Consider the following 27,011-nt stretch of genomic DNA (forward strand, 5'->3'; position numbering starts at 1 on the left):
ACTTACTTAAACTAGTCAGGCAGATCTGATTACCTGTGAAAGAGTTGCAACCAGCTTGTAGTGAGCAGAGCCTGAGACTTCTCTGACCTAGCAAATAAGGGCAGCAAGGATAATGCTGAAAACTAATGGATTTACCTTTTAAAAGCTCAGTCCTTTGTTTCCTGCAGGAAGCAGAGAAGGTCTCTAGGTAGTCTTTCTCTTATTTCTTCCTTTTACCCCTGCCTCTTACTGTTTCTCTCCATTTCTGTCATTATTTTGGCTATTTCTGCACCAGAAGAAATGAAGGATCTCTCTAGCTAGAGGAACACCGTGCCGAACATACATCTTAGAAGAAAAGAGATTCGTGAAGTTGATCGGTCACTGTAGCAGGGATGGGATGCATTATTGCAAGTGCATGGCATTGCCATTCCCCAGACCTTGGTTGTGTGCACCAAGGTATGATAGCTAGCTAGATAGATAGCTAGAAATCAGAATTCATGTCAGCCGCTTCTACTGCAAGCAGGCGCGTATGGTGTCTGTCTCCAGCATTTATTTCATACTGCCAAATAAAAGGCGAGGTAATGGAGGAAATCCTTGAAGTTGCAGTGTGCGAGTGGCAGATGCTCTTGATCATCTCTTTGATAGTAGGCCTGCATTAGCCAAGCATCACCATAGAAACCTTAAGCAACTGGGTGCACAAGTTGCTAGGCAATGCAACACTGTAGGTTCAAATGAATGCTCGAGCTGGCTGAAATCAATAGGGTTAGCTTCCAGCTCTGCTGCAGGATGTCATATTATTATTTCTTTATTTATATGGAGGAGAAAAATAATGTCACAGCATTGGTTCCCAAGAGAGCCGGTGTGGTAGTCCTCCAGTGCGTGAGAGTAGGTGAAAGAAAAGACGGCAAGCAAATTGGATGGGAAGGGGGAGGAAAAGGGGAATTGGAATTCAAGGGAGCAAGGAAATTAGGAAGCCATCGTTAATGAAGGAGGCTGTGGATGCAGGTAGAAACTGAGATGAAACTCATTCTGGCTGCTACAGGGAAGAAAAATGAAAAAAAAATTCAGGTAGTCCAATTGTAATAAAACACAAGAAAGAGATTTCACTTGAATTTGCTTTTAATTACCCTTCTGTGTAAACAGACAATAAAATCTCTGCAAGCTGGACGTTCATAGCTTCCCAGTTTTCTGGTGCCTGGGTTCTTTGGGAAGGAAAGGACTCCCATCCTTGCGCTGTGGCTGTGCTCTGGCCTGGTAGGAGCCCTCCGCCAGCATCTCAGAGCCCCTCTGCCCGAGCTCACAGCTCACTGCAGATGCTGTTGGGTGGTGAAGAACACTGTCCTTCCTACGCTTCATTTCAGAGCTTTCAGATGACAACTTCTTACTTGTTACAAATTGCATTGGAATTGAACTCATGGCTATGCTTCATTTTTCACTTCTGCTGGAACAGTTAGGTCAGGAAAAGACTTCAGTGGTTCTGCTACTGACTAGGTTGGCTGGAGATGTGAAAATCCACTTCTTACATCACAGTATCCTTTCATGCTGTATTTTGTTAAAATCGACAGTCTGAAATATAAAATAATGCTTTGTCTTGGGCTTTGTCTTAATTAAAATAAGCTAGTTGAGCCAGTGTTTTCTCCATGATGTCATCTTACAATAAACATCTGCATTTCACTGCTTAAGTTGACCTTTCTGAAGAGCATCAGCACAGTAAAGGTTTTAGATTACTCTTAGTTTAATTTTACTTGTAATGCTGCTGGATGCTTAGAAGCGCAAACCTAAACACCAGCTTTAAAGAAGTTGATCTTGGTACCAGAATAACACAGATTTGTAGAACTTTGTCCTCTGGGGCCTGAGTCCAGCTGAGAATGTCTGAAACTGTTGCATTACTTTTTGTATGCAGTGGTTGATCATCATCTGTTCTAGCTCTGAAAACTTCTCTGACCAAGAGCAGAAAAATAATGCCCAAACTCCCAAGGAGGTTAAGCCTGTGTCATCTCTGCATCTCCTTCCCTGTGTGGTTCATAGCTGAATACCCATTGCAAAGTGAATTCTGGTGCTGTATCTGGTGCTATAGTTGTTGGGTATCAACTTTACCTGCAGGTGACCATCAGTTGATATTGCTGAGGAAGCTGTGCAGGATGCGGCTAAGATGTCTGCATTTTTCTAGGAGGTGGAGTGTTGCGCCAGGCCCAGACTGGACATCGTACAACCTCTGCCTGAGTCTTGTGAGGAGATCTCTTCTGATGCACTGACAGTACGAGGATTTCAGGAGAATGAATGTAGAGATTACCATCTAGGTAGGTGTTCTTCGTATTGTTTTGTTTTGTTTTCTTAAGTGGATTAAAAATTATTTAATTTGGAAGTGCTCAGAGCCTTCTTAATTTTTCTCATCTCTGTTAATACATGTGACGCTGAAATGTAAGAACCAGTCAGATGAAAAAACACAAATGTGCTTTGCTTACAAAGAGGGATATAATTAAACATTATGATTTGCAATGCCACTTATAAGTCAGATTTGCTGGGAAACAGAGAAGTCTTGATCTCGTGCAATGCCCAGTATTTTGGGGAAAAGTATCTCTGATAGAGATCTGTTCACGATCTTTAGAAGCTCTTGTGAATCTTTGGGTAGAAGGGCTTTGGGAGTAGTGATGAATGAATGATACAGAGTCTGGAAAAGTTGTTTAGGGCCAAAGATGGAATAGATGTCATTTCAACAGTAAGATGCCCCTGGATCAGATTAAAAGGGGCACGTTACTACTTAGCTTCCCAGTACTGACAGAGCTGTCAGCATGTAACAGACCTCAGAGTGTTAAGATGAGTAGGAACTGGAGTTTGACAACTTCAGCCTTGAAGATGGATTTAATTATGTAGGCAGGGAGAAAAACTCTAGCCTAGTATATACCAGTCTTTTAAATAAGATGGTGGGGTTTTCTGCTATACATGTTGTAATTCAAGAAGATGCATGGCAAAGCTGATGCAGAATTCCTTGGTGAAGATTATATACAGAGTGTTAAACAGAAACATTCCTTCTGGCTTTTAAAATCCATGAATCTGATTTTTAAATACCTTCCCTGGCAGCATGTTTCAAATCATAGGCTTGGCAGGCCTCTTTGTGTTCATCAATGCCCTTAAGCCACTAGAAAGAAATAAACTGTATCTCCTCCTGATCTCCAAAACATCTCTGCAGCTATCAGTGGAGTTGTGATTGCTTTATACCTGTCCCTAAGCAGAACACTGATGCCCACAGTTGTACTTTTATGCTTAATAAATATTCTACTTAACCTGACAAGTGTAAAAATTTTGGATGGCTTTAAAGCAAGCAGTATTCTGTGGATTGCTTATAGGCTCAGGAGTGATACGTGATATCCCAGATATTCCAGATATGGGATGGGGAATGCTCTTTTTTCCCCATACCCACTAAATATTGATAGTAATTCTTCATGGGTTCTCTGCAAACAATAATTATTCTGAGCAGTCATCTTCTCTGCTTGATATTACCTTTAAGTACATTTTTACTTTGAGCTTACTTAAAAATAAAGGCTTATGGTATAGGCAAATGCATTATACATATAACTTTAACTTATAGCGTTGCAAATGCATTGCTGTAATGATGTGCTGTGTCCCCAGAGGTTATGGCATCCATCATTTATGCTTTTGATGGCCTTGACCTTGATGAGGAGGATAAGTTTATTGCAGGCTATGGAGTGTAATAGTCCTCTAAAAGTACAATAATGTGTTCTAAACCGTCATAAAGTTTACACATAGTGAATGAATCAGAATCTGCAATAAGCTGTAGTGATTTTTTTTTTTTTTTTGAAAGCTGTTTTACCATTTAAGCCAGTTTTAATTCATTGGAGAATATAGCTTTCCGAATAAGCATGTTCTGCAGGAATAGCTTTGCTTCCTTCCTTGCATTTCCTCTTTAAATTCCCCTCTAGGGTGTACTAAAAAGCTTTACTTAAGGAAAATATAATAATAATAAAATTGTGTATGCACTTGCAGAGTATTCGGAAGGTGAATCACTGTTTTATATCATCAGCCCAAGAGACGTGGTTGTAGCTAAAGAACGGGACCAAGATGACCACATTGACTGGCTTCTTGAGAAGAAGAAATATGAAGTAATTTTTACAACATTCTTTCCTTCAGTCTCTTCCGATTTTGGAGTTGTGGTACAGTGAACTTAGCTAGATCATTTGAACTGAATAGTTTGTGTTCCTCAAGTCGTTATCTGAATGGCTGTGAGGGCAGGTGTTGGCCATGCATCTCTGCGTCATGTCTCTCGAGGTTCAGACTTCTTAGTGGAGCAACTCATCTGAATGGCACTCAAATGAGAAAGATGAACTAAACACTGCGAATACTGCCATCAGCATCAGATACAAAATGTGTTTGCTGTCACTAAAAATTATGAAAGCTGTTTCTTGGCTCTAAATCTGCTGATCTGTGTGGCCACTTTCCTAGATCTTTCCTGGACTGTTTTGTAAATATTGGCGGTTTTAAGCACGTGTATCTCAACATCTAAATCAATATTAAATCCTTTAAGACTATCTCACTGTTCTGGATTCTGATTTCCTGCACTTAGTGATTTAGAACACACGTTACCATACATGAAGTGGCTTACAAATGCTTGTTTATATGCTGCTTGTTGGATGCCCATTATAAGAAAAAGAAGTGCCATTCAGCACTTACACCTTTTGTTAGTGCAGTCATGGTACTCGTCATGCAGGTTTGTTTGAATCTTTGCAGATGCTTTTGTGTCTGAAGAACAAACTTGTGTGATGAGTGCAGTTTTGCAGTTATGTAAATCACAGCATCTGGTCCCTGAAGACTCCAGCAATTTGCAAATGACAGCTGTGCATGTGCCTTTGTGAAAGCTATTCAAGGTAGTAGGTAGCATGAGTGTTAGAATGTATGTTAAAGGTTTCATTTTGTTTGTACAAGTGGCAGCTTTGTTTCTGTGCATTTGAAGTAGAAGAAGGAAGCAAAAATGACACTTAAATTTAAGTCATACTGACTGGAGAAGGCTTTTGGGGTAGGGAGCTGTATACCCCTCCCCCACTGCCATACTGATGATTTTTTTCACGTTTTGGTAGGGAAGAGTTCTCATTTGAAAATGATCCAATGGGATTGCATTGTCTTTCTTCTTGTAATCTTGAGATCTGATCCTAATATAGTAATGTGGAGTGAACCCAGATGGAAACAAAAGTAGTTTTCTCTTTGGTTGACTGCTTTTGTTTGGGTATGAATTCAAAGCTCCTCATTCAACCATGGCATTAAAAATTCTACTACTTCAAACACCCTGCTCTGGAAAAAAAAAAGAAAAAAAAGAAAAAAAAATTGATGTATGCAGTTCTAGACCTTTCTGTATCGAAAGTTTGTGTATATGGCTAGTATCTCTGTTTTCTACTTTCTGAATGCAGGAGGCTTTGATGGCAGCTGAGATCAGTCAGAAAACCATAAAAAAGCACAAGATTTTGGTAAGTCTGAAAACTTCTATTCAAAACAAAGTATCTGATTTCCTTTAGAGCACTGTGAGATGCTACAAATGCATTCCCTGTTCTGTGTCACACCAGACAATAGCTGTTAGGCATACTCTGACTAGCATTCGATTTCCTGGTTTCAGCTGCAGAACAGGAATGTTAGTGCATGAAACATGACAGGGATGTGGATTTTATAAAGGTGCTATTGACATTAAAAAGAATTTCACTTCTCTGACTGCTGATAGGGATTTTGTTTGCTTTTACTTCTGCATTAAATTTACTGTGGTTCAAGAAGCACAATTATTGCAATATTTGAGATAGAGCATGGGGTGACACATTTCTCTAACTTTTACCCTGTATGTGTGACAGGGTTTTGGCAGGAGTTTCCAAGGTGCAATTGGACGACCTTTTGAATGCTGCTGAAGTTCTGTTGCAGTTTCACATCTAGCTCTCGTGTTCCTTTGCAATTCTCATTATTTTACATAGTTAAACTCCTTTTCTATTGTATAGTTATTTCCCACCTATATAGTTATTTCCCACTTTTATAGTTCCTTCCAAGAGCAATGAAGATTATTGGTGCTAAAGACAAAGCGTGGGAGGTAGATAATGTAACATTTCTATAATTTGAACACACAGTATCCATACATCTTAAAAATTCTTTCCTTATGCTGTCCAGAAGTTGAGCCAAGACTTAATGGACCTGATGCATTACCTATCGAGAGTTTGCATGATTTAGCTGCTTTGTGACCCTTGCAAAAGATATAGAGATTTCTTAAGAATCAACCTGACAATATATTAGGAAAAAAAAAAAGTATGCTTTTGTCTTGATTTGCAAGAATTTCCTCTCCTGGAATGAAATTCATTGTAGGTGTGTACAAGCATAGTTGTTGAGGGTTGTTGTGAAACCTGCAGAAGCTGTTAATGGAAAAAAATAAAAGTTGATATCAAGTCTTAAGTGAAGGCTTAAGGGTACAGGGATTTAAAACTAGTCATGCTCTCACTGCCTGTCGGTGATCAGAGCAATGGCATCCCACGTGTACCGCCTGACCAGTGTTGTGGTTGTCTTGGGTTGTGTTTAGGCTACAGTTATAATCACCACCCCTCTGCACCTTCTTATTTTGTAACTCTTTGCAGTTTGAAACAATGAGTTTTGTGATAGGACTCTTAAGTTACGCAGTGGGTACAGTAGCCTGCATTGACCTTAACGCCAGTATTGAGGTTACAGCAGAAGGCAAGCAGTTGGACAGGATTCTAGTATTACGTGCCTACCAAATTATTTTGCAGCTGAAATGTCTGATAAACTCTTGAGGAGTTGAATTTAATGTGCAATTATATTTCATACTCCTGAAAAATTATTGGTAATGCCTTTACTTTATGAAGCATCCCTGGGGCTTATATTCTCAACCAAGATTTTTGTCTGTTGCTAACTTCATGTTGGTAGAGAAGATTTTTGGTTGATGTTCTTATTTTTGAGATAGCCAATGCAAGCACTGAGTGATCAGCTGTGTGTTCTGAACAATCTTTAGCATATAGAGGTGGTAGTCTTCCTAGTGTCAACAAGATTATGAAAAGGATGTAAAAGAGCATTGTGATTTGAGTTCTTGGGGTATCTAGGCTAATATGTTGTGTTCTGTTCTGTGGGTCCTACTTCTAAAGTAGAACTGAGAGTTTCCATGTAGGGGCCGGTGCTTGACATAGTGACAGTGACTGTAGCTGAAACAGGACTTAATGTAGCAGTAAAGTACTTGACTTCCAAACTTTTATAACTAATTACTTATTTTTATTCCCTTTAGGACATAGGCTTAGCCTATATAAATCACCTAGTGGAGAAAGGAGAGCATGACTTGGCTGCTCGGTAACGTATTAAAGACTTTCTTTGCTGGCTGAAGTGTGTCTGTGAGAAACAGTGAGAGCAATTACTGATTCTGAAGTATTTTGTGCTGTTGTTTTCTGTGTGTTCTGGAGTTTCTAAAGTTCAAAAACATACAGACATATTACTGTGTCCTTTATTTTCTTGCCTGTAGGGACCTGAAAGTTATTGGAATCTTTCTTAAGTTTAATTGAAATTGAGACATATTTTTTAGAAAGTAACCTGTGATTTTTTCAAAATTACACTAAATTTTCAACATTGAGGTTTCCTTTCGATGTTGACAATCTTATTAGTGTGTCAGTTGCATGTGAGACCATCAAAAGATAGTTTGTGGTTCTGTGGGTGTAACCAAAACGACAGATTTGATTACTTAAAAGATAAGAAATTGCCTAAGATTTGTATTTCAATATGTATGTATGTGTATGTATATCTTTAAGTGCTTAATTTTACTTTGTGAGTGAAATCTCTAGTACAACCCTAGTCAGTAAGGATGAATGCATAGTAAGATGTCAAATTCTTTTGAATGCAATGACATTGCTTGAAGCAATTGCTCACCAAAATTAGTGAAATTTGAAAGAGTCTGGTAGGGAAAATAAATCCTTGCAATAATGCTGTCACGTTTGTGTTATTCTGTGTATGAACTTCTGTTCTCTCCCCTTTCGTTTTTCTCCCAGAAAGTGCCAGAAAATTCTTGGCAAAAACACAGAACTCTGGGAATTTGAAGTTTACAAGTTTAAAGAAATAGGTCAACTTAAGGTAAGTTTATTTGTATCTCTCAGCTGAGGTAATTGGCATGCTCTATTTCCTTCATGTTTTGAGCAAGTATCTAAAGAATTGACATTTAATGACTAATGTGGTAGCACAAGACACTGCCTTTGAAATTCTTGCACCAGATCCTGAGTTGTACAGTTGTCACTCAGGTTGATAGGTGTATGTTAACAAGCCTCCGAACAGGGTTGGAGGCAAAGCATACCCCAGGTACTCAGCTACCTATTTTTAACTTGTTGACAGCCCACAAGTAGAAGACCCACCCCCAGGGGCTTTACTTTCACAGATGCTTACAGTTAAATACATCATTCCCATTTCATTTTCACTTCCTTCGAGTATGTCTTCAAAAAGCCTACCTCAGCTTTTACACAGAAAAGCCTCTGTGAGTAGCAGCCTTTTCTGAGCATCCAAAGTCCCTTACAGCAGAGCCAAGGCTTTAATTGTCAAAAAATAGTTAAAAAGCCGAGTAATTTAGGGAAAAACTACAGAATCATAGAATGGCTTGGGTTGGATGGGACCTCAGAGATCGTCTAGTTCCAACCCCCTGCTTGTGGGCAGGGTTGCCAAACACTAAATCAGGCACTCGATCAGATCACCCAGGGCCCAATTCAGGCTTACCGAGGGCCTGAAACACCTTCAGGGATGGGACATCCACAGCTCCTGTGAGCAGCCTGTTCCAGCACCTCACCACCCTCCCACTGAACAGTTTCCTCCTGACATCTAACCTCATATCCCCTCTTTTCATTTAAAGTCATTCCTCCTTGTCCTATCACTGTCTACCTTTGTAAAAAGTTGATTTCCCTCCTCTTTATAAGCTCCCTTTAAGTACTGGAAGTTAGCAATGAGGTCTCCGTGGCACCTTCTCCAGCCTTTTCATTCCCTCTTTTGCTCTCTTTTTTCCTCTTTTCCTCTTTTTTTTCTCTTTCCCTCTCTTTTATTCCTCTTTCCCTCTCTTTTTTTTCTTTTTCTTTGCAAAATGTTTCCCATTTAAATGTATTCTTCACGTATTAGTGTTTTGGCTTAGTTTTTAACCAAAATAGGTGAAGGAAATAGGTTACCAGTTTCATTCTGGAAGAATGTATGTGTTAAAGGAAAATAAAACAGCCATTTGAAACACTTCTTCGGAGATATGTATCCTGCTGCAGAATTAAAAACTTGATTCCTTATACAGCTGTTAGCTGATTTTTCTCAATCTTTGATCCTGCTTTTTTGCAGCTAATGAAATAGTAACACTGCTGCTATTATAGGTTTTGTTTGTCGGGAAAGCTAAGTTTCAGCAGGATATAATTAAGAAACTATATAGTCCGTATGATTCTGTCAGACTATCTTTTCTACAGTCAAAATGGGCTCTTTACTCTTTTCTAGATGATGTGTATGTACACTATCCCCTCCACATAGCAGAGGGTGATGAGGCAGGGCAAGGGGATACCCGTAGTCTGTGCAGTTCTCTCAATGGCTCCTGGGGCTGGAAATGAGGGCAGTGTGTTTTGCTCTAGGGTACAATCCTATATGGGGGAGAAGAGAGGGGGCATGGGAATCTGCATACAAACTCTAAAATTCCAAAAAAAAAAAAAAAAAAAAAAAAAAAGACAGTTATTATTTTTCTTTTTAAAAAAGAAAATTTGTTTATTTTATGGTTTTTTTTTACTTTTTTTATTATTTTGCATTTCTGTTTTAAATTGATTGTTGATTAGCCGTTGATTCTTGAACAAAAAGTCCAAGTGAAGCATCTGGGCTGCATCTTCCTGCTGAAATTCAGGACTTCTTCCTGTCCCGAACAAACTCTGCTTCTTCACACCAGCAACTGCCTCTGTCACTTCTGGCTCTTCCTCCCACCCTGGGGAGGGATGAGGGAGTGGGACGGGAAGGATGGGCTCATGGAAGCCTCATCTGTGAAAAGATGAGTTACCAGGAAATGGAGGCTCCATGTGAGCCCATGGGATGGCCCTGAGTTGGGGCCCTCCTGGGTAATGGTAAACTTACAGGATCCGTGTGCTTCTGCGTTGTTCAGTGTCCCCAGGAGTCGAGGTCCCTCTGCTGGACTCGTTCTGCTGCCTCCTCACAGCAGCTCAGAGGATGGCAGTCCCTGCCCTGCTTTCTTCCTCAGGATTCAGTGAAGAAGAGCTGAGAGGACTTGGGAAGGGACGAGGGAGGGGGATGGGAAGGACGGACTCATAGGAGCCTTGGCTGCGAAAAGAAGAACGACCGGGAAATGGAGGCTCTGTGTGAGCCCACAGGGTGCCCCTGAGCTGGGGCTCTCCCGGATGAGGGCAAACTTACGGGATGGGAGCATCAGCGCCGGTGTCGAGGCGGCCGTTTGGATGGAGGTGGACGGATCCTGGCACCCCGGCGATGCCTGGGGCGCGATCTCTTTCTGATCGGCCTGGCAGTGGTGCCGTGCTGGCTGATCTGCAGCAGCGGAGGTGGATCCACCTCCATCATGTCATCCTCCGGAGGCAGATCCACCTCCATTGGCTCTGTGTCACTGCCAGGCGGGTCCACCTCCATGGGCTCGATGTCGTTGCCCATCGGCCGCCTCTTCTTAAAGGGCGGTTGCTCCATCTCAGGTAGGAGAAACTTTCTGACGTGCAAGCGTCACTCGCTCTCTCCTCTCAGGGATTCTGAGTGTCCCATGGAAACCAAAACATGGCATTTGGGAGATGGTTGCAAGAATGTACCATGGAGTGGGGGCTCTGGGGGGGGGTTCTCAGCCACCCTGCAGCTGCCTGGAACGTACCAAGAGGGTCAGGGCAGGGGCTCTTGAGCACCCTGCAGCTAGCTGTCTGTGCTAGACAGCAGCAGAGGGGGCAGAGCATGCTGATACCCCACAGGCAGCCAAGGGAGATGTAATCGTTAAAAACTGTTGAGTTTCAAGAGTTGTATCAGCTGTCCTTCGGCACCTCTTCTGCCCTGATCTTGGAGGAGAGAGATGGGGAGAAGAGCGCCCGGCATCCTCTGCACGACCATACTGGGACAAAAAGGGGGTCTGCTAGAGGGCCTGTGTCTTTAGGGCCTAGTCTTGGCCTGAGAATTGGCCATTTGTGGATGAGAAGGCCGATAAAAGATTGCAGTCCTCAGCCTGCACTCTCCATGGCAGAGTGGGTGATTGAAGGTGAAGCCAGGCTCTCTACTACAGCACGCAGAGCTGGATATCAGTCATGCCTCTAGAGGTCGTTTGGACAGATTTGATCTCTGCAGTTTGTGGAATAGCGGTCTTAGGAAGCTTAGGGACAAGGATACAGATGTGCAGGTGGATACAGGTGTGCAGGTGGATACAGGTGTGCAGGTGGCCGTCCCCCAGCAGTTGACCCCTGCGTACCTCAAGCACCAGGAAGCGTTCATATCCTACCATCAGGTGAAGAGGAAAGGGAGGTATTTGTTTCCTGTGCAGTGTCTAAATTAGAAAATGTGCCAAGAGAATCAACAGACTGTTGTTGAACTAAGATTTAAGCTAGTTGTGTTCCTGTTTCTGGTGGTGACTTGCTCTGCCTGTGCTAACATGGTACCGGATGATCTCAGTTTGTTCCTTGCTAGAAATGGTGGCAAAAGAGAAGCAGTCTGCCCTGTCTCGTGTTTTTGCTGGTAGGAAGCCAGCTACCATGATGGTGTATGTTTAATGTGAGATTCTCAGTTAATAAATTGCCTTGGGATATAAGACTATACACTGCTGTCACAGCCAAACCCATAGAAAACAGTATGCAGTCTCCCTTTGGTGATGCACGTACGTTTATTTCTGAATTTGATGTCTTCCTATTCAAACTCAATGAGCCAAAAAGGACATATTATTAAGATGTCACAGTGTGCAGTCCCTTGCTGGTTTTAAGCTGTTTAATTCTGTTCAAAGAGTGGAAGTGTTTCAGCGTTATGGTTTTTAGAAATGCACGGCTTTTGTGTTAGTCACACCAGTGCAAGAACAGCCTTGCCTTTTAGATGAGTTCTTAGTGGTTCGGTGCACTCTTTGCCACACTGGAAGGTGAAATCACATGCTTCTGTCTTTTTATTTCAATCCAGTAAAGGACTTGAGTGCAGGTACGGGTGAAATTTTGATACGCTGCTTCATAGTTCTATTGGTTTTATTTTGTCTGTAGATACAAGTGTCTGGAATGGATGTTTTTCTTGATTCCACTTATGTCATCCAACAGACTGTAAAATATAAAAATATTGGCACGTTTGCTGCAAAAAAAATCTCTACTAAATTACTGCCTTTCTAAGTGGTTGGTGTTTTTTTCAGATCCCTTGGAAATGGACTTGGGAAAACATAAAGTACAGTATGTTACATCATTCAGCTTCAGGTTGCAGTTGTGGAAGTTGCCTTTCTTATTTTACTATTGCAGTTTCATACAAGTTTTCCCAGGTTATTAAGGGTATATGAAGTTTAGCCAGATCTAAATTCTTGTAATGCTTGCGATTTCTTTTATTATGTCATTTGAATTTCTTACTTATTTATCCCACCAGCAGCTATGAAACACAATAATATAATTGGGCTGTAAAGGCTTTTAGTCTTGATGAAGAGACAAAATGTTTTCTAGGACCAAGAAATGAAATTACATGAACTTCTGAAGTTTAGCTCTTATCTTTGGAATGGTTGTATCACGCTGTCATTCTCTGGAATTATTTGTGCATTTCAAAAGCAAATTTCCTTAAAGATTTTTCCCTTCATCTGCAAGCTGTTGCCTGAAACCTGATGGTTGCAGTATAGCTTGTGGGTTTAGGGTTTTTTGAGTGTACTATATTAAAAAATCCTACTTGGCTATCAAGGCTGCATTTTGGTATCTTGGTGGTTCTCAATTCTGCAGGTAAATTGTTAAACAGCAGTTTCAAAATTTTAGGGCCTTGAGGCGATCTGCTCCTCTGCTCCTCTGGCAGTGTTACCCTGATGGAGTCTTGAGCTTGTGCATGAATCACTGCAGCATTAGGTCCAGGGTTCCTTGAGCCTGGATTGAGGTGGTTTTGTTGGAGGAGGTCAAACTGTGAGTGCTGTTGATTGTGGCATGGGGGATATGCTCCATGCTGTTGATTTTGCTGTGGCAGCAGTGACTTTCAGCGGGGGTGCAGGATGATCAGGTGGCAGCAGGGATGTTTTAATGACCAAAATGTTGGCTAGAGGACACTTCAAAGACTTCACCTGACTTGGTGGGCTTAGCAGTGAGCAGCATTATCCAGACAGCCTATTTCATCTCAGAAGTATCCTCTGAGGAATACGTGTCTGTGGTTTGGGCTTATTGGTGAGATGTTTTAGGCTATCTCATGTCACCTTCTATATGTGATTTCTTGTGTATATCCAGCTTTTATTGATCAGAAGTCTGAAAGCATGTGTGAAGAAGAAAGAAAAAAGAAAATGCTTCCGTATGTAGTATCTTCTTTTCACTTAAAGTCAGTTTCCCTGTGTGGCTGAGGAATTGATATAAAGGCATCCCAATTCTGTAGCTTTTTTGTCTCTCTGACCTCACTCTTTAACTACTGCTTAAAGATAAAATAGGGAGAGTTTGTAACCTCCAGCACAGGTTTTAGTTCAGCTTTGTGCCTTGGCTCAAAAATTATTTGGATCCTTTTCTGTCTTCGCTGGGCGCAGGAGCCGGGCTGCAGGAGGTGGTTGTGATTGCCCTTTGAAGCAGTGGGACTTGGGGCCGAAGTGGTTTCCTTTCTGCATTGCTCTGGCCCCACATGAAGAGCCAGCTGCCTCTGCTCCTCAGTGGGTGGTGCTGGCAAACCAGAGTCAGAAACTGCAGCAAAGCCTTTCCACTGAAGCTGTTTGCTTAGGAGGTGACAGTAAAGCAGGAAGAGGGTATGAGAACAGCAGTGTGGGAATCTTTTCTTCGAGCCTCCAGCTGACATCCAGCTTGCTTTCTTTGTGGTTTGGTTCCCTGGGGCAGCTGGCAGGGCTGTGCCCCAAGGTAGCTGTTATATTCTTTGACAGATGGTGAGAGCTGGTGTTGGCAGCACGCTGCACTTCAAAGTCAAGTACTGGCAGAATTGGTTGCAAATAATCATTGTTTGTAAAGCCACACCAACCTGTGCTGTAGTGTGATGTTATTTTTTCTGCTTTGTTCAAGCAGCCTCAGTAATGAAATGCTCCTCAACGTGTTCTGTTAGTGGGCAACAGGCAATTTCTCCGAGTGTTTGGAGGAATTTCATCGGTGCTGGGCTTTCAGCTGTAAACCCCAGAGTCCCAGCATGGCAAGTAGTGGTAGGGTTTGTTTTGGCAGGCTGTAATAACCTTGGCCTCTTTTTGTGTGGATAGTAGTGGTAAATAAGAAGCTGTGCTGAAATTCCATGGCATGAGCTAATTAATTTGGGCAGATTCCTGTCTCCCAGCTGTCAGCATGCAGTTTCTTAACACCTTCTGTAGAGCAACAGGTCACATTCATTCAGAATTTCCTTGGAGAGGTCTATTCTCAAATTAATTTTTATTCGGGTGCGTAAAAATAGCTAGTGAAACAAAACTCTTCAAAACTGTAATGGCTTCACAGTAAGTCACAAATTAAAAGTAAGTATCTTTCAACTAGTGAGTGCTCATACTTTTTTACAAGATACAGTGGAAAGACTAGGCAAAATGGATTTTGAGAACTTTTTCTGAGGGGTCTTTTGTGTTTGTTTTATTCTCTAATGACTGCAAGTCAGTAGTTACACCTTGGTAAGTCCAGTGGCTCCTTTTCCCATTCCAACTAGTATCTTACCACTATCTATCTAATGAAATTTCTTTCAGGTAAGTTATATGTTTCCAATGTGTGCCATCTTAAAGCAAGTAGTACTAGGATACCGGTTACAAATCAGAGCATACACTGTTTCCAATGTTCGCTAAAAGCTGTGTTTTGTGCTTGGCTTTGTTGTTTGTTTCCCAACAACTCTTATTTCTATCATTAAAATACTGGGATGTTATATATCATACCCCTTCTTACTCTTTGCTCTTTTTGTTCCTGCAGGCAATTAGTCGTTACTTGCCCAGACGGGATCCAGTTTTGAAACCTCTTATCTATGAGATGGTCCTGCATGAGTTTTTGGAGAGTGACTATGAGGTACTACAGACAGACATGTCCACATGTAGCAGCAGTTGCAAGCAAAACACACTCAGCAGTGTAGAATTCATTGTGTTCAAACAGGTTGTCAATGAACGATTCCATGATAGCAAAAAAAGACACTTTTTGTTTGTTTACAGAAGAGTAAGTAAAATGTTTTTCAGAGAACACTAATCTTTTAGGATTTACTTACTAGGAATACTATTATTTTTAGTTGTTTAATGTAAAACAAGTAGTCCACCTGCTTCACAAAGCAAGCAACACCTGAAAGAGACCCAGCTTCATGAATCTTGATAACGTTGCCCTGAGAAGGAAAATCTATACGCTGTGCGTGTTTGTGGGCATGTAGAAGTGGCTTAGAGGTGTAGCACAGCATGTATCATCTCAGAGGCTTAGCTGGGGCTTTGATGTTTGAAATGTTCCTTAGGCACTTATTTCTGTTTCTGTTACAATCTCTTATACTTTTAGGGGTTTGCAACCCTGATAAAAGAGTGGCCTGGAGACCTCTACAACAACACAATCATAGTTCAAGCTGTAGTAGATCACCTGAAGAAAGATCCACAAAACAGGACGTTGTTAAGAACCCTTGCAGAACTGTGAGTACAATTTAAAACTCCTATTACAGAAAGTGTGCTTGAGATGGGATACAGTAGGTTATCAATATTTGTCTAACTCTCTTAACAGAGATCCTTGCAGTGTTGCAGTGTTGCAGTGTATGAACGCGAAGAGTTTAGTATGAGATTGGATTTGCTACTTCTCTTTCCAAAACAAATACCCTGCGTTTCTCTCTGTGCTGCCTGAGGAAGTCTTTTTTTGGGAAGAGGAAAATAACAGGAAGATAATCTGTTTTTCTTTTTCCCCTCTGTTTCAAAAATAGCATATTTAAGTTTACTGCATGGCTGGAAATATGTGACTAGAAAATGTGTTAAAGCTGATCTGGTTCTAAAGTACTTCTTGCAAGGATACAGTTCTTCAGTTTTCTCAGCCTGATGCCCACCTATATTAAGTTATCTTCATACACCCTCTTTTGAAGAAGGCAGAGCTACTGTCTGCTGCTCTGTTACTGTCTGTCCCAAAGTTTTAAGAGAGCAATATGGGTTGGTTTTTTGTGTGTTCGTTGTTTTTTTTTTTTATTTTTATTTTGCTCTGAAGTGGTTTTCAGGTGGCTTCCAAAATTAGAAAAGCTAATGTTTCTGTGTAGCTTTCCCTGTGGTTTTAAAACAGGAGGCAGTGAAAATGCAGGAACCACAGAACATGAATACTGTGACTGTTACATAAATGGAGTTGCACAGTGCTATTCCTCATTATTAAAAAAACTGGCAACTATTCACGTGTTCATAAAATCAAGTAGCATCCTAATATGTTTTCCATTCTGATGTATATTTATTTGTTTTCCTCTCAGAGGTGATTTTCTTGCACTTAGGTCACATAAATTACGAGGCTGCTTTTTGGCAGGTATACGTATGACCAGCGCTATGGCAGAGCCCTAGAAATTTACCTAACTCTCAGACACAAAGACGTCTTCCAGTTGATCCACAAGCACAATCTGTTCAGTTCCATCAAAGATAAAATTGTTCTGCTCATGGATTTTGATTCAGAGGTACGGTGCTTTTAATATTCACTTTCACCCTAACAAATTATGAATAAATTAGTTTAAAGATAGCAGTGAAGCATGGAGTTGTTTTACTGCGTCTGGATACATTCTGAGACAAGGAGATGTTTGCCTGGACTGCACAGTGATTAATCCAGGGATGAAGTTTTTCTTTTGTATTTCCATTTGAGTGTCACTCACAGTGAGAAGAGTGCCAGTGCTGAGATCATTTGTGCAGGTAGACTTACACTATGATGTTTTTCTGCATTTCTCCTCAGTTCACACTGCTGAGGAGCCAGATGTAGTAAGCAGTTAATTTGGTGTGAGCAGATTTTGAATGTATTTTGCACTTTTTTTTTTCATTGTAATTAATTACTCTGTTTCTGGAAGTTTGTGTAGTCATTAACTTAAATCTCAAAAATCAAAAAGTGTGCATACGGTGCCAAATTCAATCTTCTTTCTTCCCAGTTGTCTAAAACCTCAGCAAATGAGCTTTTGTATGCGTGCTGGGAAAAGAATCTGTTTGGTACTTGGGGAAACAATCTCTATGATCCTTGGAAGAAAACAAGTAGATCATCTGTTTCTGTGCAGCTGTTGTTTCAGCACTGGAACTAAAATATGGAGCAATCTATACCAAAGATGAGTATTTGGTATAGTGTATCATTTTTTAAAAATAAATATAATGAGTTACATCAAGCATCTGATGATGCTTTTATTGTTTTATTGAGTTTATTTTGTTTTATTGAACCAAAATTTGATTTTATAAGTGGAAGCAGAGCAGGCACCCTGATGGCTACTCTTGTTTACGTGATCTTGGCTGCTCCTGTTACAGTAGCAGTAGCACTGTGCAGATAGGCTGGGGGAATCCAATTGTAAGGCAAGTTGAGCTGTGTGTTTCCTATACAGCCATCACCCTGCAGCTCACTTTTGCATTTGCACAAATAGTATTTCTTCAGCATTTGCCTATGGCCTTCTGTGAGCCATGACTCAATGGGCATACTGTACCTGCAGTGTAAGTGCACAGAACTGATTACTTTTAGTGTGTGAACTTTGGACAGGTATTCTGGATGAGTACATTACGTGTTTGTTTACCTGTAATGCTCTGCTGTTGGAGAATGCTGTTGTTATGCAAACTGCTTTCCGAATTAATGCTGCTGAGAAGAATAAGTCTGCAGCGTCCATCCGATACCCATCAGTGAACAAGCATAGTGCTGTAATCAAGAGTGACAAAATGTGCATACCTATTTCTTACCTGGATTTTCTTTCTTTACTTTAGAAAGCAGTGGACATGCTTTTGGATAACGAAGATAAAATTTCTGTGAGTATGACAAGTTCATGTTTCAGTGATCCAGTGCTGCTTGCATTTTTCACAGAGATTTGCTAATCTTTGGGTTTTTGTTTTCTTGCAGATTGACAGAGTTGTTGAAGAGCTAGAAAACAGACCTGAACTACAGCATGTGGTAAAAACTTCTATATTTTACTAGTTTCACTTTGAGCTGGATAAGATATCTGCAGGACACATCTGTTATAGATCACCTCTCCTTCGAGGACAGGTTGAGAGAGCTGGGGCTCTCCAGCAAGGAGTCCATGAGGTGACCTGATAGTGGCCTTTCAGTATTTAAAGGGGAGCTACAGGAGACAGACTCTTTAGCAGGGTCTGTTGTGATAGAGCAAGGGGAAATGGTTTCAAGCTCAAATAAGGTAGATTTAGGTTAGATACAAGGAAAAAATCTTTGACAGTGAGAGTGGTGTGGAACAGGTTGCCCAGAGATGTGGTTGATGCCCTGTCCCTGGAGACTGTCAGTGTGAGGCTGGTTCAGACCCTGGGCAGCCTGATCTGTCTGTGGTGTCCATGTTCATTGCAGGGGAGTTGGGTTAGATGACCTTCCATGATCCCTTTCAGCTCTAAGGATTCTATGGTCCCATGTGTGTATGCTGTGTCAATGTGCACACGATACTGAAATTTCATAAATCATCACAACCAAAGTGGCTGCTTCTGTTCATCCACTTTCTACCACGATCATTGCATTTTTACAATAGTAAAATAATCTGACAGTGTATACACATGAGAACTTGGTAACGTACTGCTTTTTGGTTAAGATCCTCTGAGGTATTCCTTATTTTTGCATTGCAGATGCATGTCCTCTCTGGTCAGTTCCTTTTTGCTTGCTTCCCACTTCCTCTTTCCTTACATAGAAGTGGGGTTGGATGTTGGATGCAACTCTGAAGCAGGTTTTTCTGTCCCATAAAGACAGCGAACTGCTTATCTAGAGCAGTAAATTCCATACTCTGCAGGACTGTTCTGCTTTGTGCAGAATTACAATACATCAGAACAACTGTGGCTCCAAATTGCTATTCTGAGAGCAACCCTTCAATTGGAGCGTGCTGTTGGTAGAATGCTTAACATGTAACTGTGATCTCGGGCTGTATTAGGGAGGGAAGTTTTAACTTGCTGCTGTATTGGGGCTCAAGGCATCGATCGATCTGCTGGAGAGAGCGAGTTTATGAGTTAGAGATCTGATTATAGCAAACAACTCTATGAAGTGTGCAGCCTGCAGCCCACGAGCTTTTCGAAGAAGATGCCCTCAGTTTATGGAGGGCATGCATTTGTTTCAAAGTGTGGAGTCTGCTTCCCTTTGGATACAAGTGACCCTCCAGATTATTCTTAAGTCTTTTTTCTTTTTTTTGCTCATAGAGGAAGAATGGCCTTCACCCCTCTATTTATGGGACCAGTACTTTGGTTAAAATGTTCATAATTTAAACTTACCCATAATGGTCAAGCATATCTAGGTAAATAAATGTTTCATTTGATGTATTTCTCCAAAGTTTTCCATCAAATTCAAAATCTGTGAAGATTAAAGGACATTTACTCAAATGTTGCTAAGAACCTGTTTTACAGAGTTAATAATGGAGAATGCTGTGATGAGAGTACTTTGGGGGAAAAAAAAATCAGCCTTTTGAATCAGGATTTAATCTTTGTGCCTTTTAGTATGTGTTAGTGTATTCCTGAGGAATTTAATGAGGAGTTTTTTATACAGTCCAAATAATGTTGTGGGAGAGTTTCTGAATTCCATTTCTTCTTTTGATTCTTAGTATTTGCACAAGCTTTTCAAAAGAGACCACCATAAAGGACAGCGGTATCATGAAAAACAGATCAGTCTTTATGCTGAATATGATCGTCCAAATCTACTGCCATTTCTCAGAGACAGCACACACTGCCCACTAGAGAAGGTAAGCCCCATAACACCAGTCATGGAGTTTTACATCTCATGCTTGTAGAACTGTACATTTGTAAATGTGTCTGGCACTGCCCTCTACTGCCAAAAGGGAGAATCCTTTGGCTTTGTGATCATTACCTGCAGAAGTGATGCACCTTCTCCTGGCTGCTAGCAAAGACCTTTCTCTTGTAGCTCAGATTGCAGGAATTTGAGATGGTTTTTAAGGCAGAAGTCCAAAATTCACACTGGATGCATGCCTGAAGCATCTTTATTCATCAGAGCCTGACCTGACTGAGGCGGTGGGTTGTGGTTGCAAGAAATAAACAGTTGTTTTGAAAAATCTAAGCGTAGTCAGTGTTAGATCTTGAAAAATAGATAACTTTAATGGTATGTTTTCTAGCTTTATATTCTAAGGTTCTGAGTTGTTTTCAAGTAACTTACACAATTTAACAGTCAGGAAACTAACAGAGCCAGAAATATTTTGACTTTGTACTTCTGGTAGCAGACTGGGAATTTTACAAAGTACTGTGTTGCCATCTTTTTTATCCTTTTTACATTTCCCCCTCCTTACTTTGTCTCATCAAATATAAAATGAAGTAATGATGCTCATGTTTGTATTTTTTTTTTAATTTAACACTTCTGAATTAAAGTGAACGGAATGGAAATTTGAGTTTTACTCTTCATTTGGGTCAGTATTATATTAAACCTGATTTTGCAGTTGAGGTCTAGTCTGCTCAGCCAAGCTGAAAGTTTGCCTTTCTGTATGCAGATGTTGTGATGACCCTTGTGGAATAGTTTAAATGTATTATCAAATACTGTAGTTTCTGTGGTTGACACTCTAAACAGAACCATTCATGGCACCTCTCTTATTTTGTTTGTTTTTTTCAATTGTGAGCCAACTTTCCTGTTCAATACAGGAAAACAAAACTATGTTAGGACTGTAGCCTTGGTCTTTGTCAAAATTGTCCCAGTTGTTCCAAAAACTACATGATTTCAGTGTTGGCATTGTTGGCACTGCTTTAAACTGTAGACAAGAACATGTCAGAGACCCAGCCCACTCCTTTGCTTCATACACACTTGCATGCCAGGCACCATTTGGTCAGACTGCCCCTCTGCTGCCATCTGTTGCACCACCACAAAATATAATGGAATATTGGTGGGAGGTTCAACCCCTACTGCTGTACCACCAACATCTGCCTCTGATGTCGTGGGCCAACATAAAAAAACAGAAGGCATTACCTTTGGAGCAGCCTTTGTGCTTTTTGCCATAAATACCATATAACAGTGCTTTTCGCTCCATATGTATATGGAGCATAACTTCCCAGGTCCTCAGTTTCTGTTAAGCTGGTTCCAGTGCTGTGTGAAAATTGAAAGAAAAAAACAATTTGAACAAACTCGTACTTACTGCTGCTGTAAATAAATGATAAACAATGCAAGAAGAAGTCACTCTATTTCTCTAAAAGTAAGCCACTGCTTTCAAGTGCAGTTTAGCAAAGCTTGTGTAAAACAAACTGAAGGAAAAAATATGACTGTCCCCTCTTTTCCTCTAGAGGGAGCATGGCAGTCACTGAATGTGCAACTTCCAGAAATACTGAATACTTGCTAATTTGTACTCTAAGTGGAGAGAAAAAAGATCATCAGCTCTGTCTGTAATATATTCATTACTCATTATTTATCCCTTCAAGCACCCAAAGTATCTGGTTGTGAAATCACTACCCTGCCCCTGAAATTCATTGTGTATGTCTTTGGACTTTATGGTAACCCATCTGAAACAATTTGAGAATAGGAGGAAGAGTTAATTGCTACCTCTGTCATCAGTTGTAGCTATATCTTATGAAGATACAGTTTTGATTTCCAAGTATGAAAATATTTATGTGGTGAACAGTTAATGCCATGGAAATTTGGTGAGTCTTGAGTTTGCTTTCTGCTTCTAGGTTGTAAACAGACGTGGCATCATTTATGGCACACTCAGGCCTGCCTGATTTGCATTGCTAAGAACTTACTGGTAATCAGTTGGTGATTCTAGTAACTGGGGTGTTTTTCAACTGTGCACAGGTTCTGTTACTGCTGAGAGCTGATGTCATGGGCAGTTATGGAATCTGTGTGTAGCTGAAAAACATCCCAGTTACTGAAATTATTTAATCTTAGAGAAAAAAGCAAAAAATGCCATGGAATTTCTCCTTTTAATTAATGACAGAGGACCTGACGGTGCATGTTAAGGAAGCTGTATTCCTGTCAAAATGAGTAATGCAACTTCATGGAAAGGTATCCTTTAGTTTCTTGTAGCATTTGTGATCAATAGAATATCTTGTTACATGATTCCCTGTATTCTCTTTCTTTCTTTTGTCTTAATTCAAGGCTCTAGAGATCTGCCAACAGAGAAACTTTGTAGAAGAGACAGTTTATCTTCTGAGTAAGTAACTCTCACTGTGATAAATTACAACACGCTTTTAATCTTGTGAAGTTTATGCTGCAAAAGCGTGTGATGTATTGTTTACTGTCTTTTGGCACACTTCCCAAAGACAAAGTTGGTATATCAGTAAGACCAAATAACATGATTTGGAAAATAAAGGGGTTGATTATGCACATGATATGATTTTGAGAGAACCTCCAAGAGAAGAGTAATTCTCTCTGTTTGAGGACAGGGGAGAAATAAAACAGGTTTCACTCCAAGCCCATCTCAGGAGCTTAGTGTCACCTTATGCTTAGGCAGAAGATTTGCTAGTGCTGTTTTTTTTTTTATTAAAAAAATAATTTTAAACTATTCAAACATAAATTAACTTCCCCACCTCTGAATGGGAGCTGTTGTATTACTGTAAGATTTGTATGTGTGTTCTTGTATTAATTATAATCAGAATGGAAAGTGTTTATTACTGATATAATCAATCTTTTTTTTTAATAAGAACATTTTGTGGACCATTTGAGAGCAGAGTAGAATTTACTCATGGATTTACTTAACAAACAGTTCAGAGCTATTGCTTCCTCCCTCTTATTTTCCATGGGTGTAAGCTGAACTATGCTTAGAGCAAGTTAAGTGTGTTGATACAGGTTCTTAACAAGAGAAAAATCATCTCAAAGTTCATATGCATGCAAACATACGTACACATGAACACCCTTCACCTTGTGTCAGATGTTGCTGCAGTTTAGAGTATGGCCTACCATGTCTGTAAGAATGAATCTGGGTCCCAGTCCAGCAGAGTCCTCTGTGCACATGTTCAGGTGATACTGATAGCTCTGGAGTGAGCTCTCCTTTCATCAAGTTGATTAGATTAGGTTTTTAATGTGGGGGAATTTATCACTTAGAAAATTCATAAGGAAAAAGCAACAAGTGTTTCTTAAATGCTTATCAGTACTCAGTGCTTTAGGTTTTATGAACTCTTTACTTATTTTATCCTTCTAGGCAGAATGGGGAACAGCCGCAGTGCTTTGAAGATGATAATGGAAGAACTGCAAGATGTAGATAAAGCTATTGAATTTGCCAAGGAACAAGATGATGGAGAACTTTGGGAAGACCTCATTTTGTATTCTATTGACAAACCACGTAAGCAGGATAGTTTCTTAGCCTTTCCTGTGTAGTTTTTGTAGAATGCTATTGCACGTAAAGGATTGAATTATCCACATGTGTGCTAGCAAAGGCATTTTTGGATCACCAGGGAGATGTTCTGGTTGGTAGAGCATGCCTTATCTCCTCCTGCTGAGCATAGAAGCTTCCCATAAGGCAACATGTGGGCATGCTGCAGGATGAGTACATAGAGATTTAACACTTGACAGAGCTCTGTGCCGTTATGTCCTTAATGACTAAGTAAGGACAGAATGGTACTTTTAATTTGGCACTGTATGAAGCTTTATTTTTAGGCACCCTCAGAATAAACCCTGATGTTTACTACAGCTGCTTTCCTTTTGAAATCTTAAAAATGGAGAGTCTTTACCTGTCTGCCCCTCAGTTGTTTTGTTTCTGTGTCATCAATGCAGGGTCTGTAATAACGAGCATTTTTGCTCTTCATCCACGATATAAACGTCTACTCAAGTTTAAAGTTCAGATGGAATCACGAGCTGTCAGAAGCTCCTTAACAGCATCAGTTTTGTTTGGGAGGCAAACTCAGAGGAGTTCATATGACTGGGAAAATACAGAATTATTTTAACTGCAAAGTCTGTTAGTTTTGCAGTCTCTTTTGCTGCTTTAAATCAAGACTCTAAAATCTCTGTGGGGATCTCTTTTTCCAAAGGATTGAAGGTCTCATAGAATTAACATCAGAATAAATGTATTTTCATCACTTGTCCACTAAATCTGACAAGCAGCCGCAACCAAAATCTGTTACTAATTTGGAATTATGTTATCAAGTTATCTTACCAACAGAAATCCCTATCTAAATGTAATTCTTCACTGAAAACAATGCTACAGTTACTGACAACTTTAGAGGAAAAGGAACTCAAAGCATATACAGTTATCTCCATTCCATCTGCCGTAATGCAGAGCAACTCCAGTGGCGTTCCTTATTCTTGGGCTTTGAAGAAGAACGTTCAGAATAGTTCAGTTGGAAGGGACCTTCAAAGATCATTGAGTCCAACTTCCTGTTAACTTCAGTGCTGACCGAGTTAAAGCATGTTATTGAGCCCTTGAGGTCAGCTCTGTCTTATTGGAAGTTCATCCTTCTATTTCATTTAGCCAGTTGCATTTCAGGAAGTTGGACATTAGTGTCCATCTTGTCACTGTTGAGAAACATGTTTCCTTGAAGTTAAGTGTTTGCAAATACACTTCTTAATCCTGCAATTTAGAATAGAATATTCAAACAATGAAGTGAATTTTCTACTTCTGCTTGTACAAGTGCCTTTTTATTGAATTGAAATGTGTTATTCTCTTGTGGTTTTGATGACTTGCTCTGGCTACTCTGGTATCTGTTTTCCAGATACCCCTGGAGTTCTGTAAATAGGCAAAGTGTGTCTTTATCTTCCCTAAAGGCCTATTTTCAAGTAAATGCAGCTGTAAAAAAGATGTGAAGGCTATGTAAAAGTGGTTTAGTGCTCTCTCTGTAAAGAGCTGTCATAGAAACAACCAAAGCCTGTCTGCTACTGAAGCATCCTTTAAGAAGGTGGATGGATTTTTTTTCTTAATTTACTTGTTTCTTGTTTTTCACAGCTTTTATTACCGGTTTGTTGAACAATATTGGAACTCATGTTGACCCCATTCTTTTGATTCATCGTATTAAGGAAGGCATGGAGATTCCTAATCTGAGAGACTCGCTAGTGAAAATTCTTCAGGACTACAACTTGCAGGTAAATGTTGTGCTCTTCCTCTGAAGATTTTCAGAAAGACATCAAAGACCATTTCACCAGTGAGCAGCACAAGAAATGCTTGTCACCTAGGTTTGTTCATCTTGTTAGGACATCATTATTGCTGGGACTCAGGATGAAACCTTGACAGAAAGGGTAGAAATTTGTCCAGATGAATACGTTTTTTCTCTAGATAGCTTCTGCCTCTTCTGAATCTCTCCCATACTGTCATAAGCCTGGTGAGTAAGTAGAATTTTTGAAAGATTTGGATGATTTGGGTATTTTAGATCGTGACTTTCAGGATCTCTAAGAGAATAAGCATCTTGTTCCTGTATACCTCTGTTTTGTGGAAGGAGTTACCCCCAACAGACAGGTGCAAGTTTGCATGTACTGCAGGTTGTAGCATTACTTGCAGGTTTTTAATAGACTTCATTAGATATTACTATCTTTCCAAAATAATGCTAGTAAAATTGCGTGCATCTTTTAAGCGGTTGCATGTTGATCTTGTTGCTGTCAGTTCCCTGCTGCTTGAACTGCTGATCCCACTGTTCCTGCATTCTGTTGAAATCAAAATGGAACGTTGTGTACCTCTGCACAGAGAGTGATAACGTGCTGTTTGCATACATGCAGCATGTGTTAGTGGATTCAGATAAAACTGACAAAATCACTTGGTCACATTTTGTGAACGGAAGAATCATTTTCTCTTCAGACGGCTTTTAACAAAATTACTTTGCACTCCTTACTTCTAGACCAGTATCTAAATTTTTTTTATGTGCTTATAATTGAAATGCTTCATGGATTTTAAGTTAATTCATTTTGAAGTAGGTCTGGGTAGCTCAAGGGCTAAAATATATCTCTGAGGAGAAGTAGGAATTAGGAAGCTTAATGGAACTTGTGCTTGGATTTTTGGCACTATAGCAAGACAACATAGCAAAAAAAAAAAAGAAACTGAGAGGCCTACTTAAGGGACTGGTTGTTTTTTTTTGAGAATTATGAGCTATAGCTTAAAATAAGGCTGCTCCTGAAGTGGTACAGGCAACGTAAAGTGCACCATTATAAACAGATGGTGTCAGAGATGTGATCGCAGCTCTTGGGTGCACACTCACCTAAATAGCTTTAATTTGGCGCGGTCAGTTTTGTTAACAGAACTGTTTCTGCATTCAGCACATACTTCAGGAAACAGCTAGGACTTCAAGTAGATGTTCCTAGCTGAGGGCAGTTCTGTCCTAGCTTCATCACGACTACTGTGTCATTAGCCTCTTCAGAGCTAGTCTCTGTCTGTCTGTATGATGCCTGGTCACACCTTTTCTTCACGTTGTGTAGCTTTGTGGTTTGAAATCTGTGTTCTCTATTCTGGCCTGGGACAACTCCTTTCATTTTGGTAAAAACTTCCTGATTTGTATCACATAATGTACCAGACACTTCAAACTTGTACAGCAATCCAGATTTCTTTGGTTAGGACTTTGTGTGATTTCATCCCTTCAGATCACCAGCTCCGTATGTGCACAAGCCTTACTATTCCCATTTTCAAAGACAAAAAAGGAAATCTTATTTCTAGATCCACAAAGGTTGAGCATACGTGAACTTATAACCCATTGCTTCACTTGCAAGTCACTGCCAAATAAGAAAACCATGCTGATCTTTTTATAACATCAGCTCCCCCAAAAGGTGTTGCACCTGCGCCTTTATATTATTTGGCTGTGACCTCATTTGCAAGCCTTATAAAGATTATTTTAGTACTTACACAAGTGCAGATTTCCTACTATATTCCTAAATTTCCTTTGTGGTGAACTTTCCACGAGATGTGATTTTATGTAT

The 27,011-nt window shown here is 40.2% G+C and overlaps 1 protein-coding gene across 2 annotated transcripts in view; it reads left to right on the top strand.

The window, feature by feature from the left end:
- VPS41 (VPS41 subunit of HOPS complex) overlaps nucleotides 1–27,011 on the top strand; it is a gene marked incomplete at both ends in the record, with an annotated part of 103,762 nt that overhangs the window by 66,370 nt on the left and 10,381 nt on the right. For both annotated transcript variants that reach the window (XM_079538201.1, XM_079538202.1), the window contains 14 exons: nucleotides 2,150–2,279; nucleotides 3,985–4,100; nucleotides 5,400–5,456; nucleotides 7,253–7,314; nucleotides 8,004–8,085; nucleotides 15,021–15,113; nucleotides 15,582–15,709; nucleotides 16,569–16,713; nucleotides 17,981–18,022; nucleotides 18,114–18,164; nucleotides 19,798–19,935; nucleotides 22,281–22,335; nucleotides 23,323–23,463; nucleotides 25,060–25,196. In XM_079538201.1, the coding sequence (XP_079394327.1) occupies nucleotides 2,150–2,279; nucleotides 3,985–4,100; nucleotides 5,400–5,456; nucleotides 7,253–7,314; nucleotides 8,004–8,085; nucleotides 15,021–15,113; nucleotides 15,582–15,709; nucleotides 16,569–16,713; nucleotides 17,981–18,022; nucleotides 18,114–18,164; nucleotides 19,798–19,935; nucleotides 22,281–22,335; nucleotides 23,323–23,463; nucleotides 25,060–25,196 (1,377 nt within the window). The remainder of the gene's footprint in view (nucleotides 1–2,149; nucleotides 2,280–3,984; nucleotides 4,101–5,399; nucleotides 5,457–7,252; nucleotides 7,315–8,003; nucleotides 8,086–15,020; nucleotides 15,114–15,581; nucleotides 15,710–16,568; nucleotides 16,714–17,980; nucleotides 18,023–18,113; nucleotides 18,165–19,797; nucleotides 19,936–22,280; nucleotides 22,336–23,322; nucleotides 23,464–25,059; nucleotides 25,197–27,011) is intronic.

The sequence above is a fragment of the Tetrao urogallus genome (genome assembly GCF_951394365.1).
Source record: "Tetrao urogallus genome assembly, chromosome: 7".
Taxonomy (NCBI): domain Eukaryota; kingdom Metazoa; phylum Chordata; class Aves; order Galliformes; family Phasianidae; genus Tetrao; species Tetrao urogallus.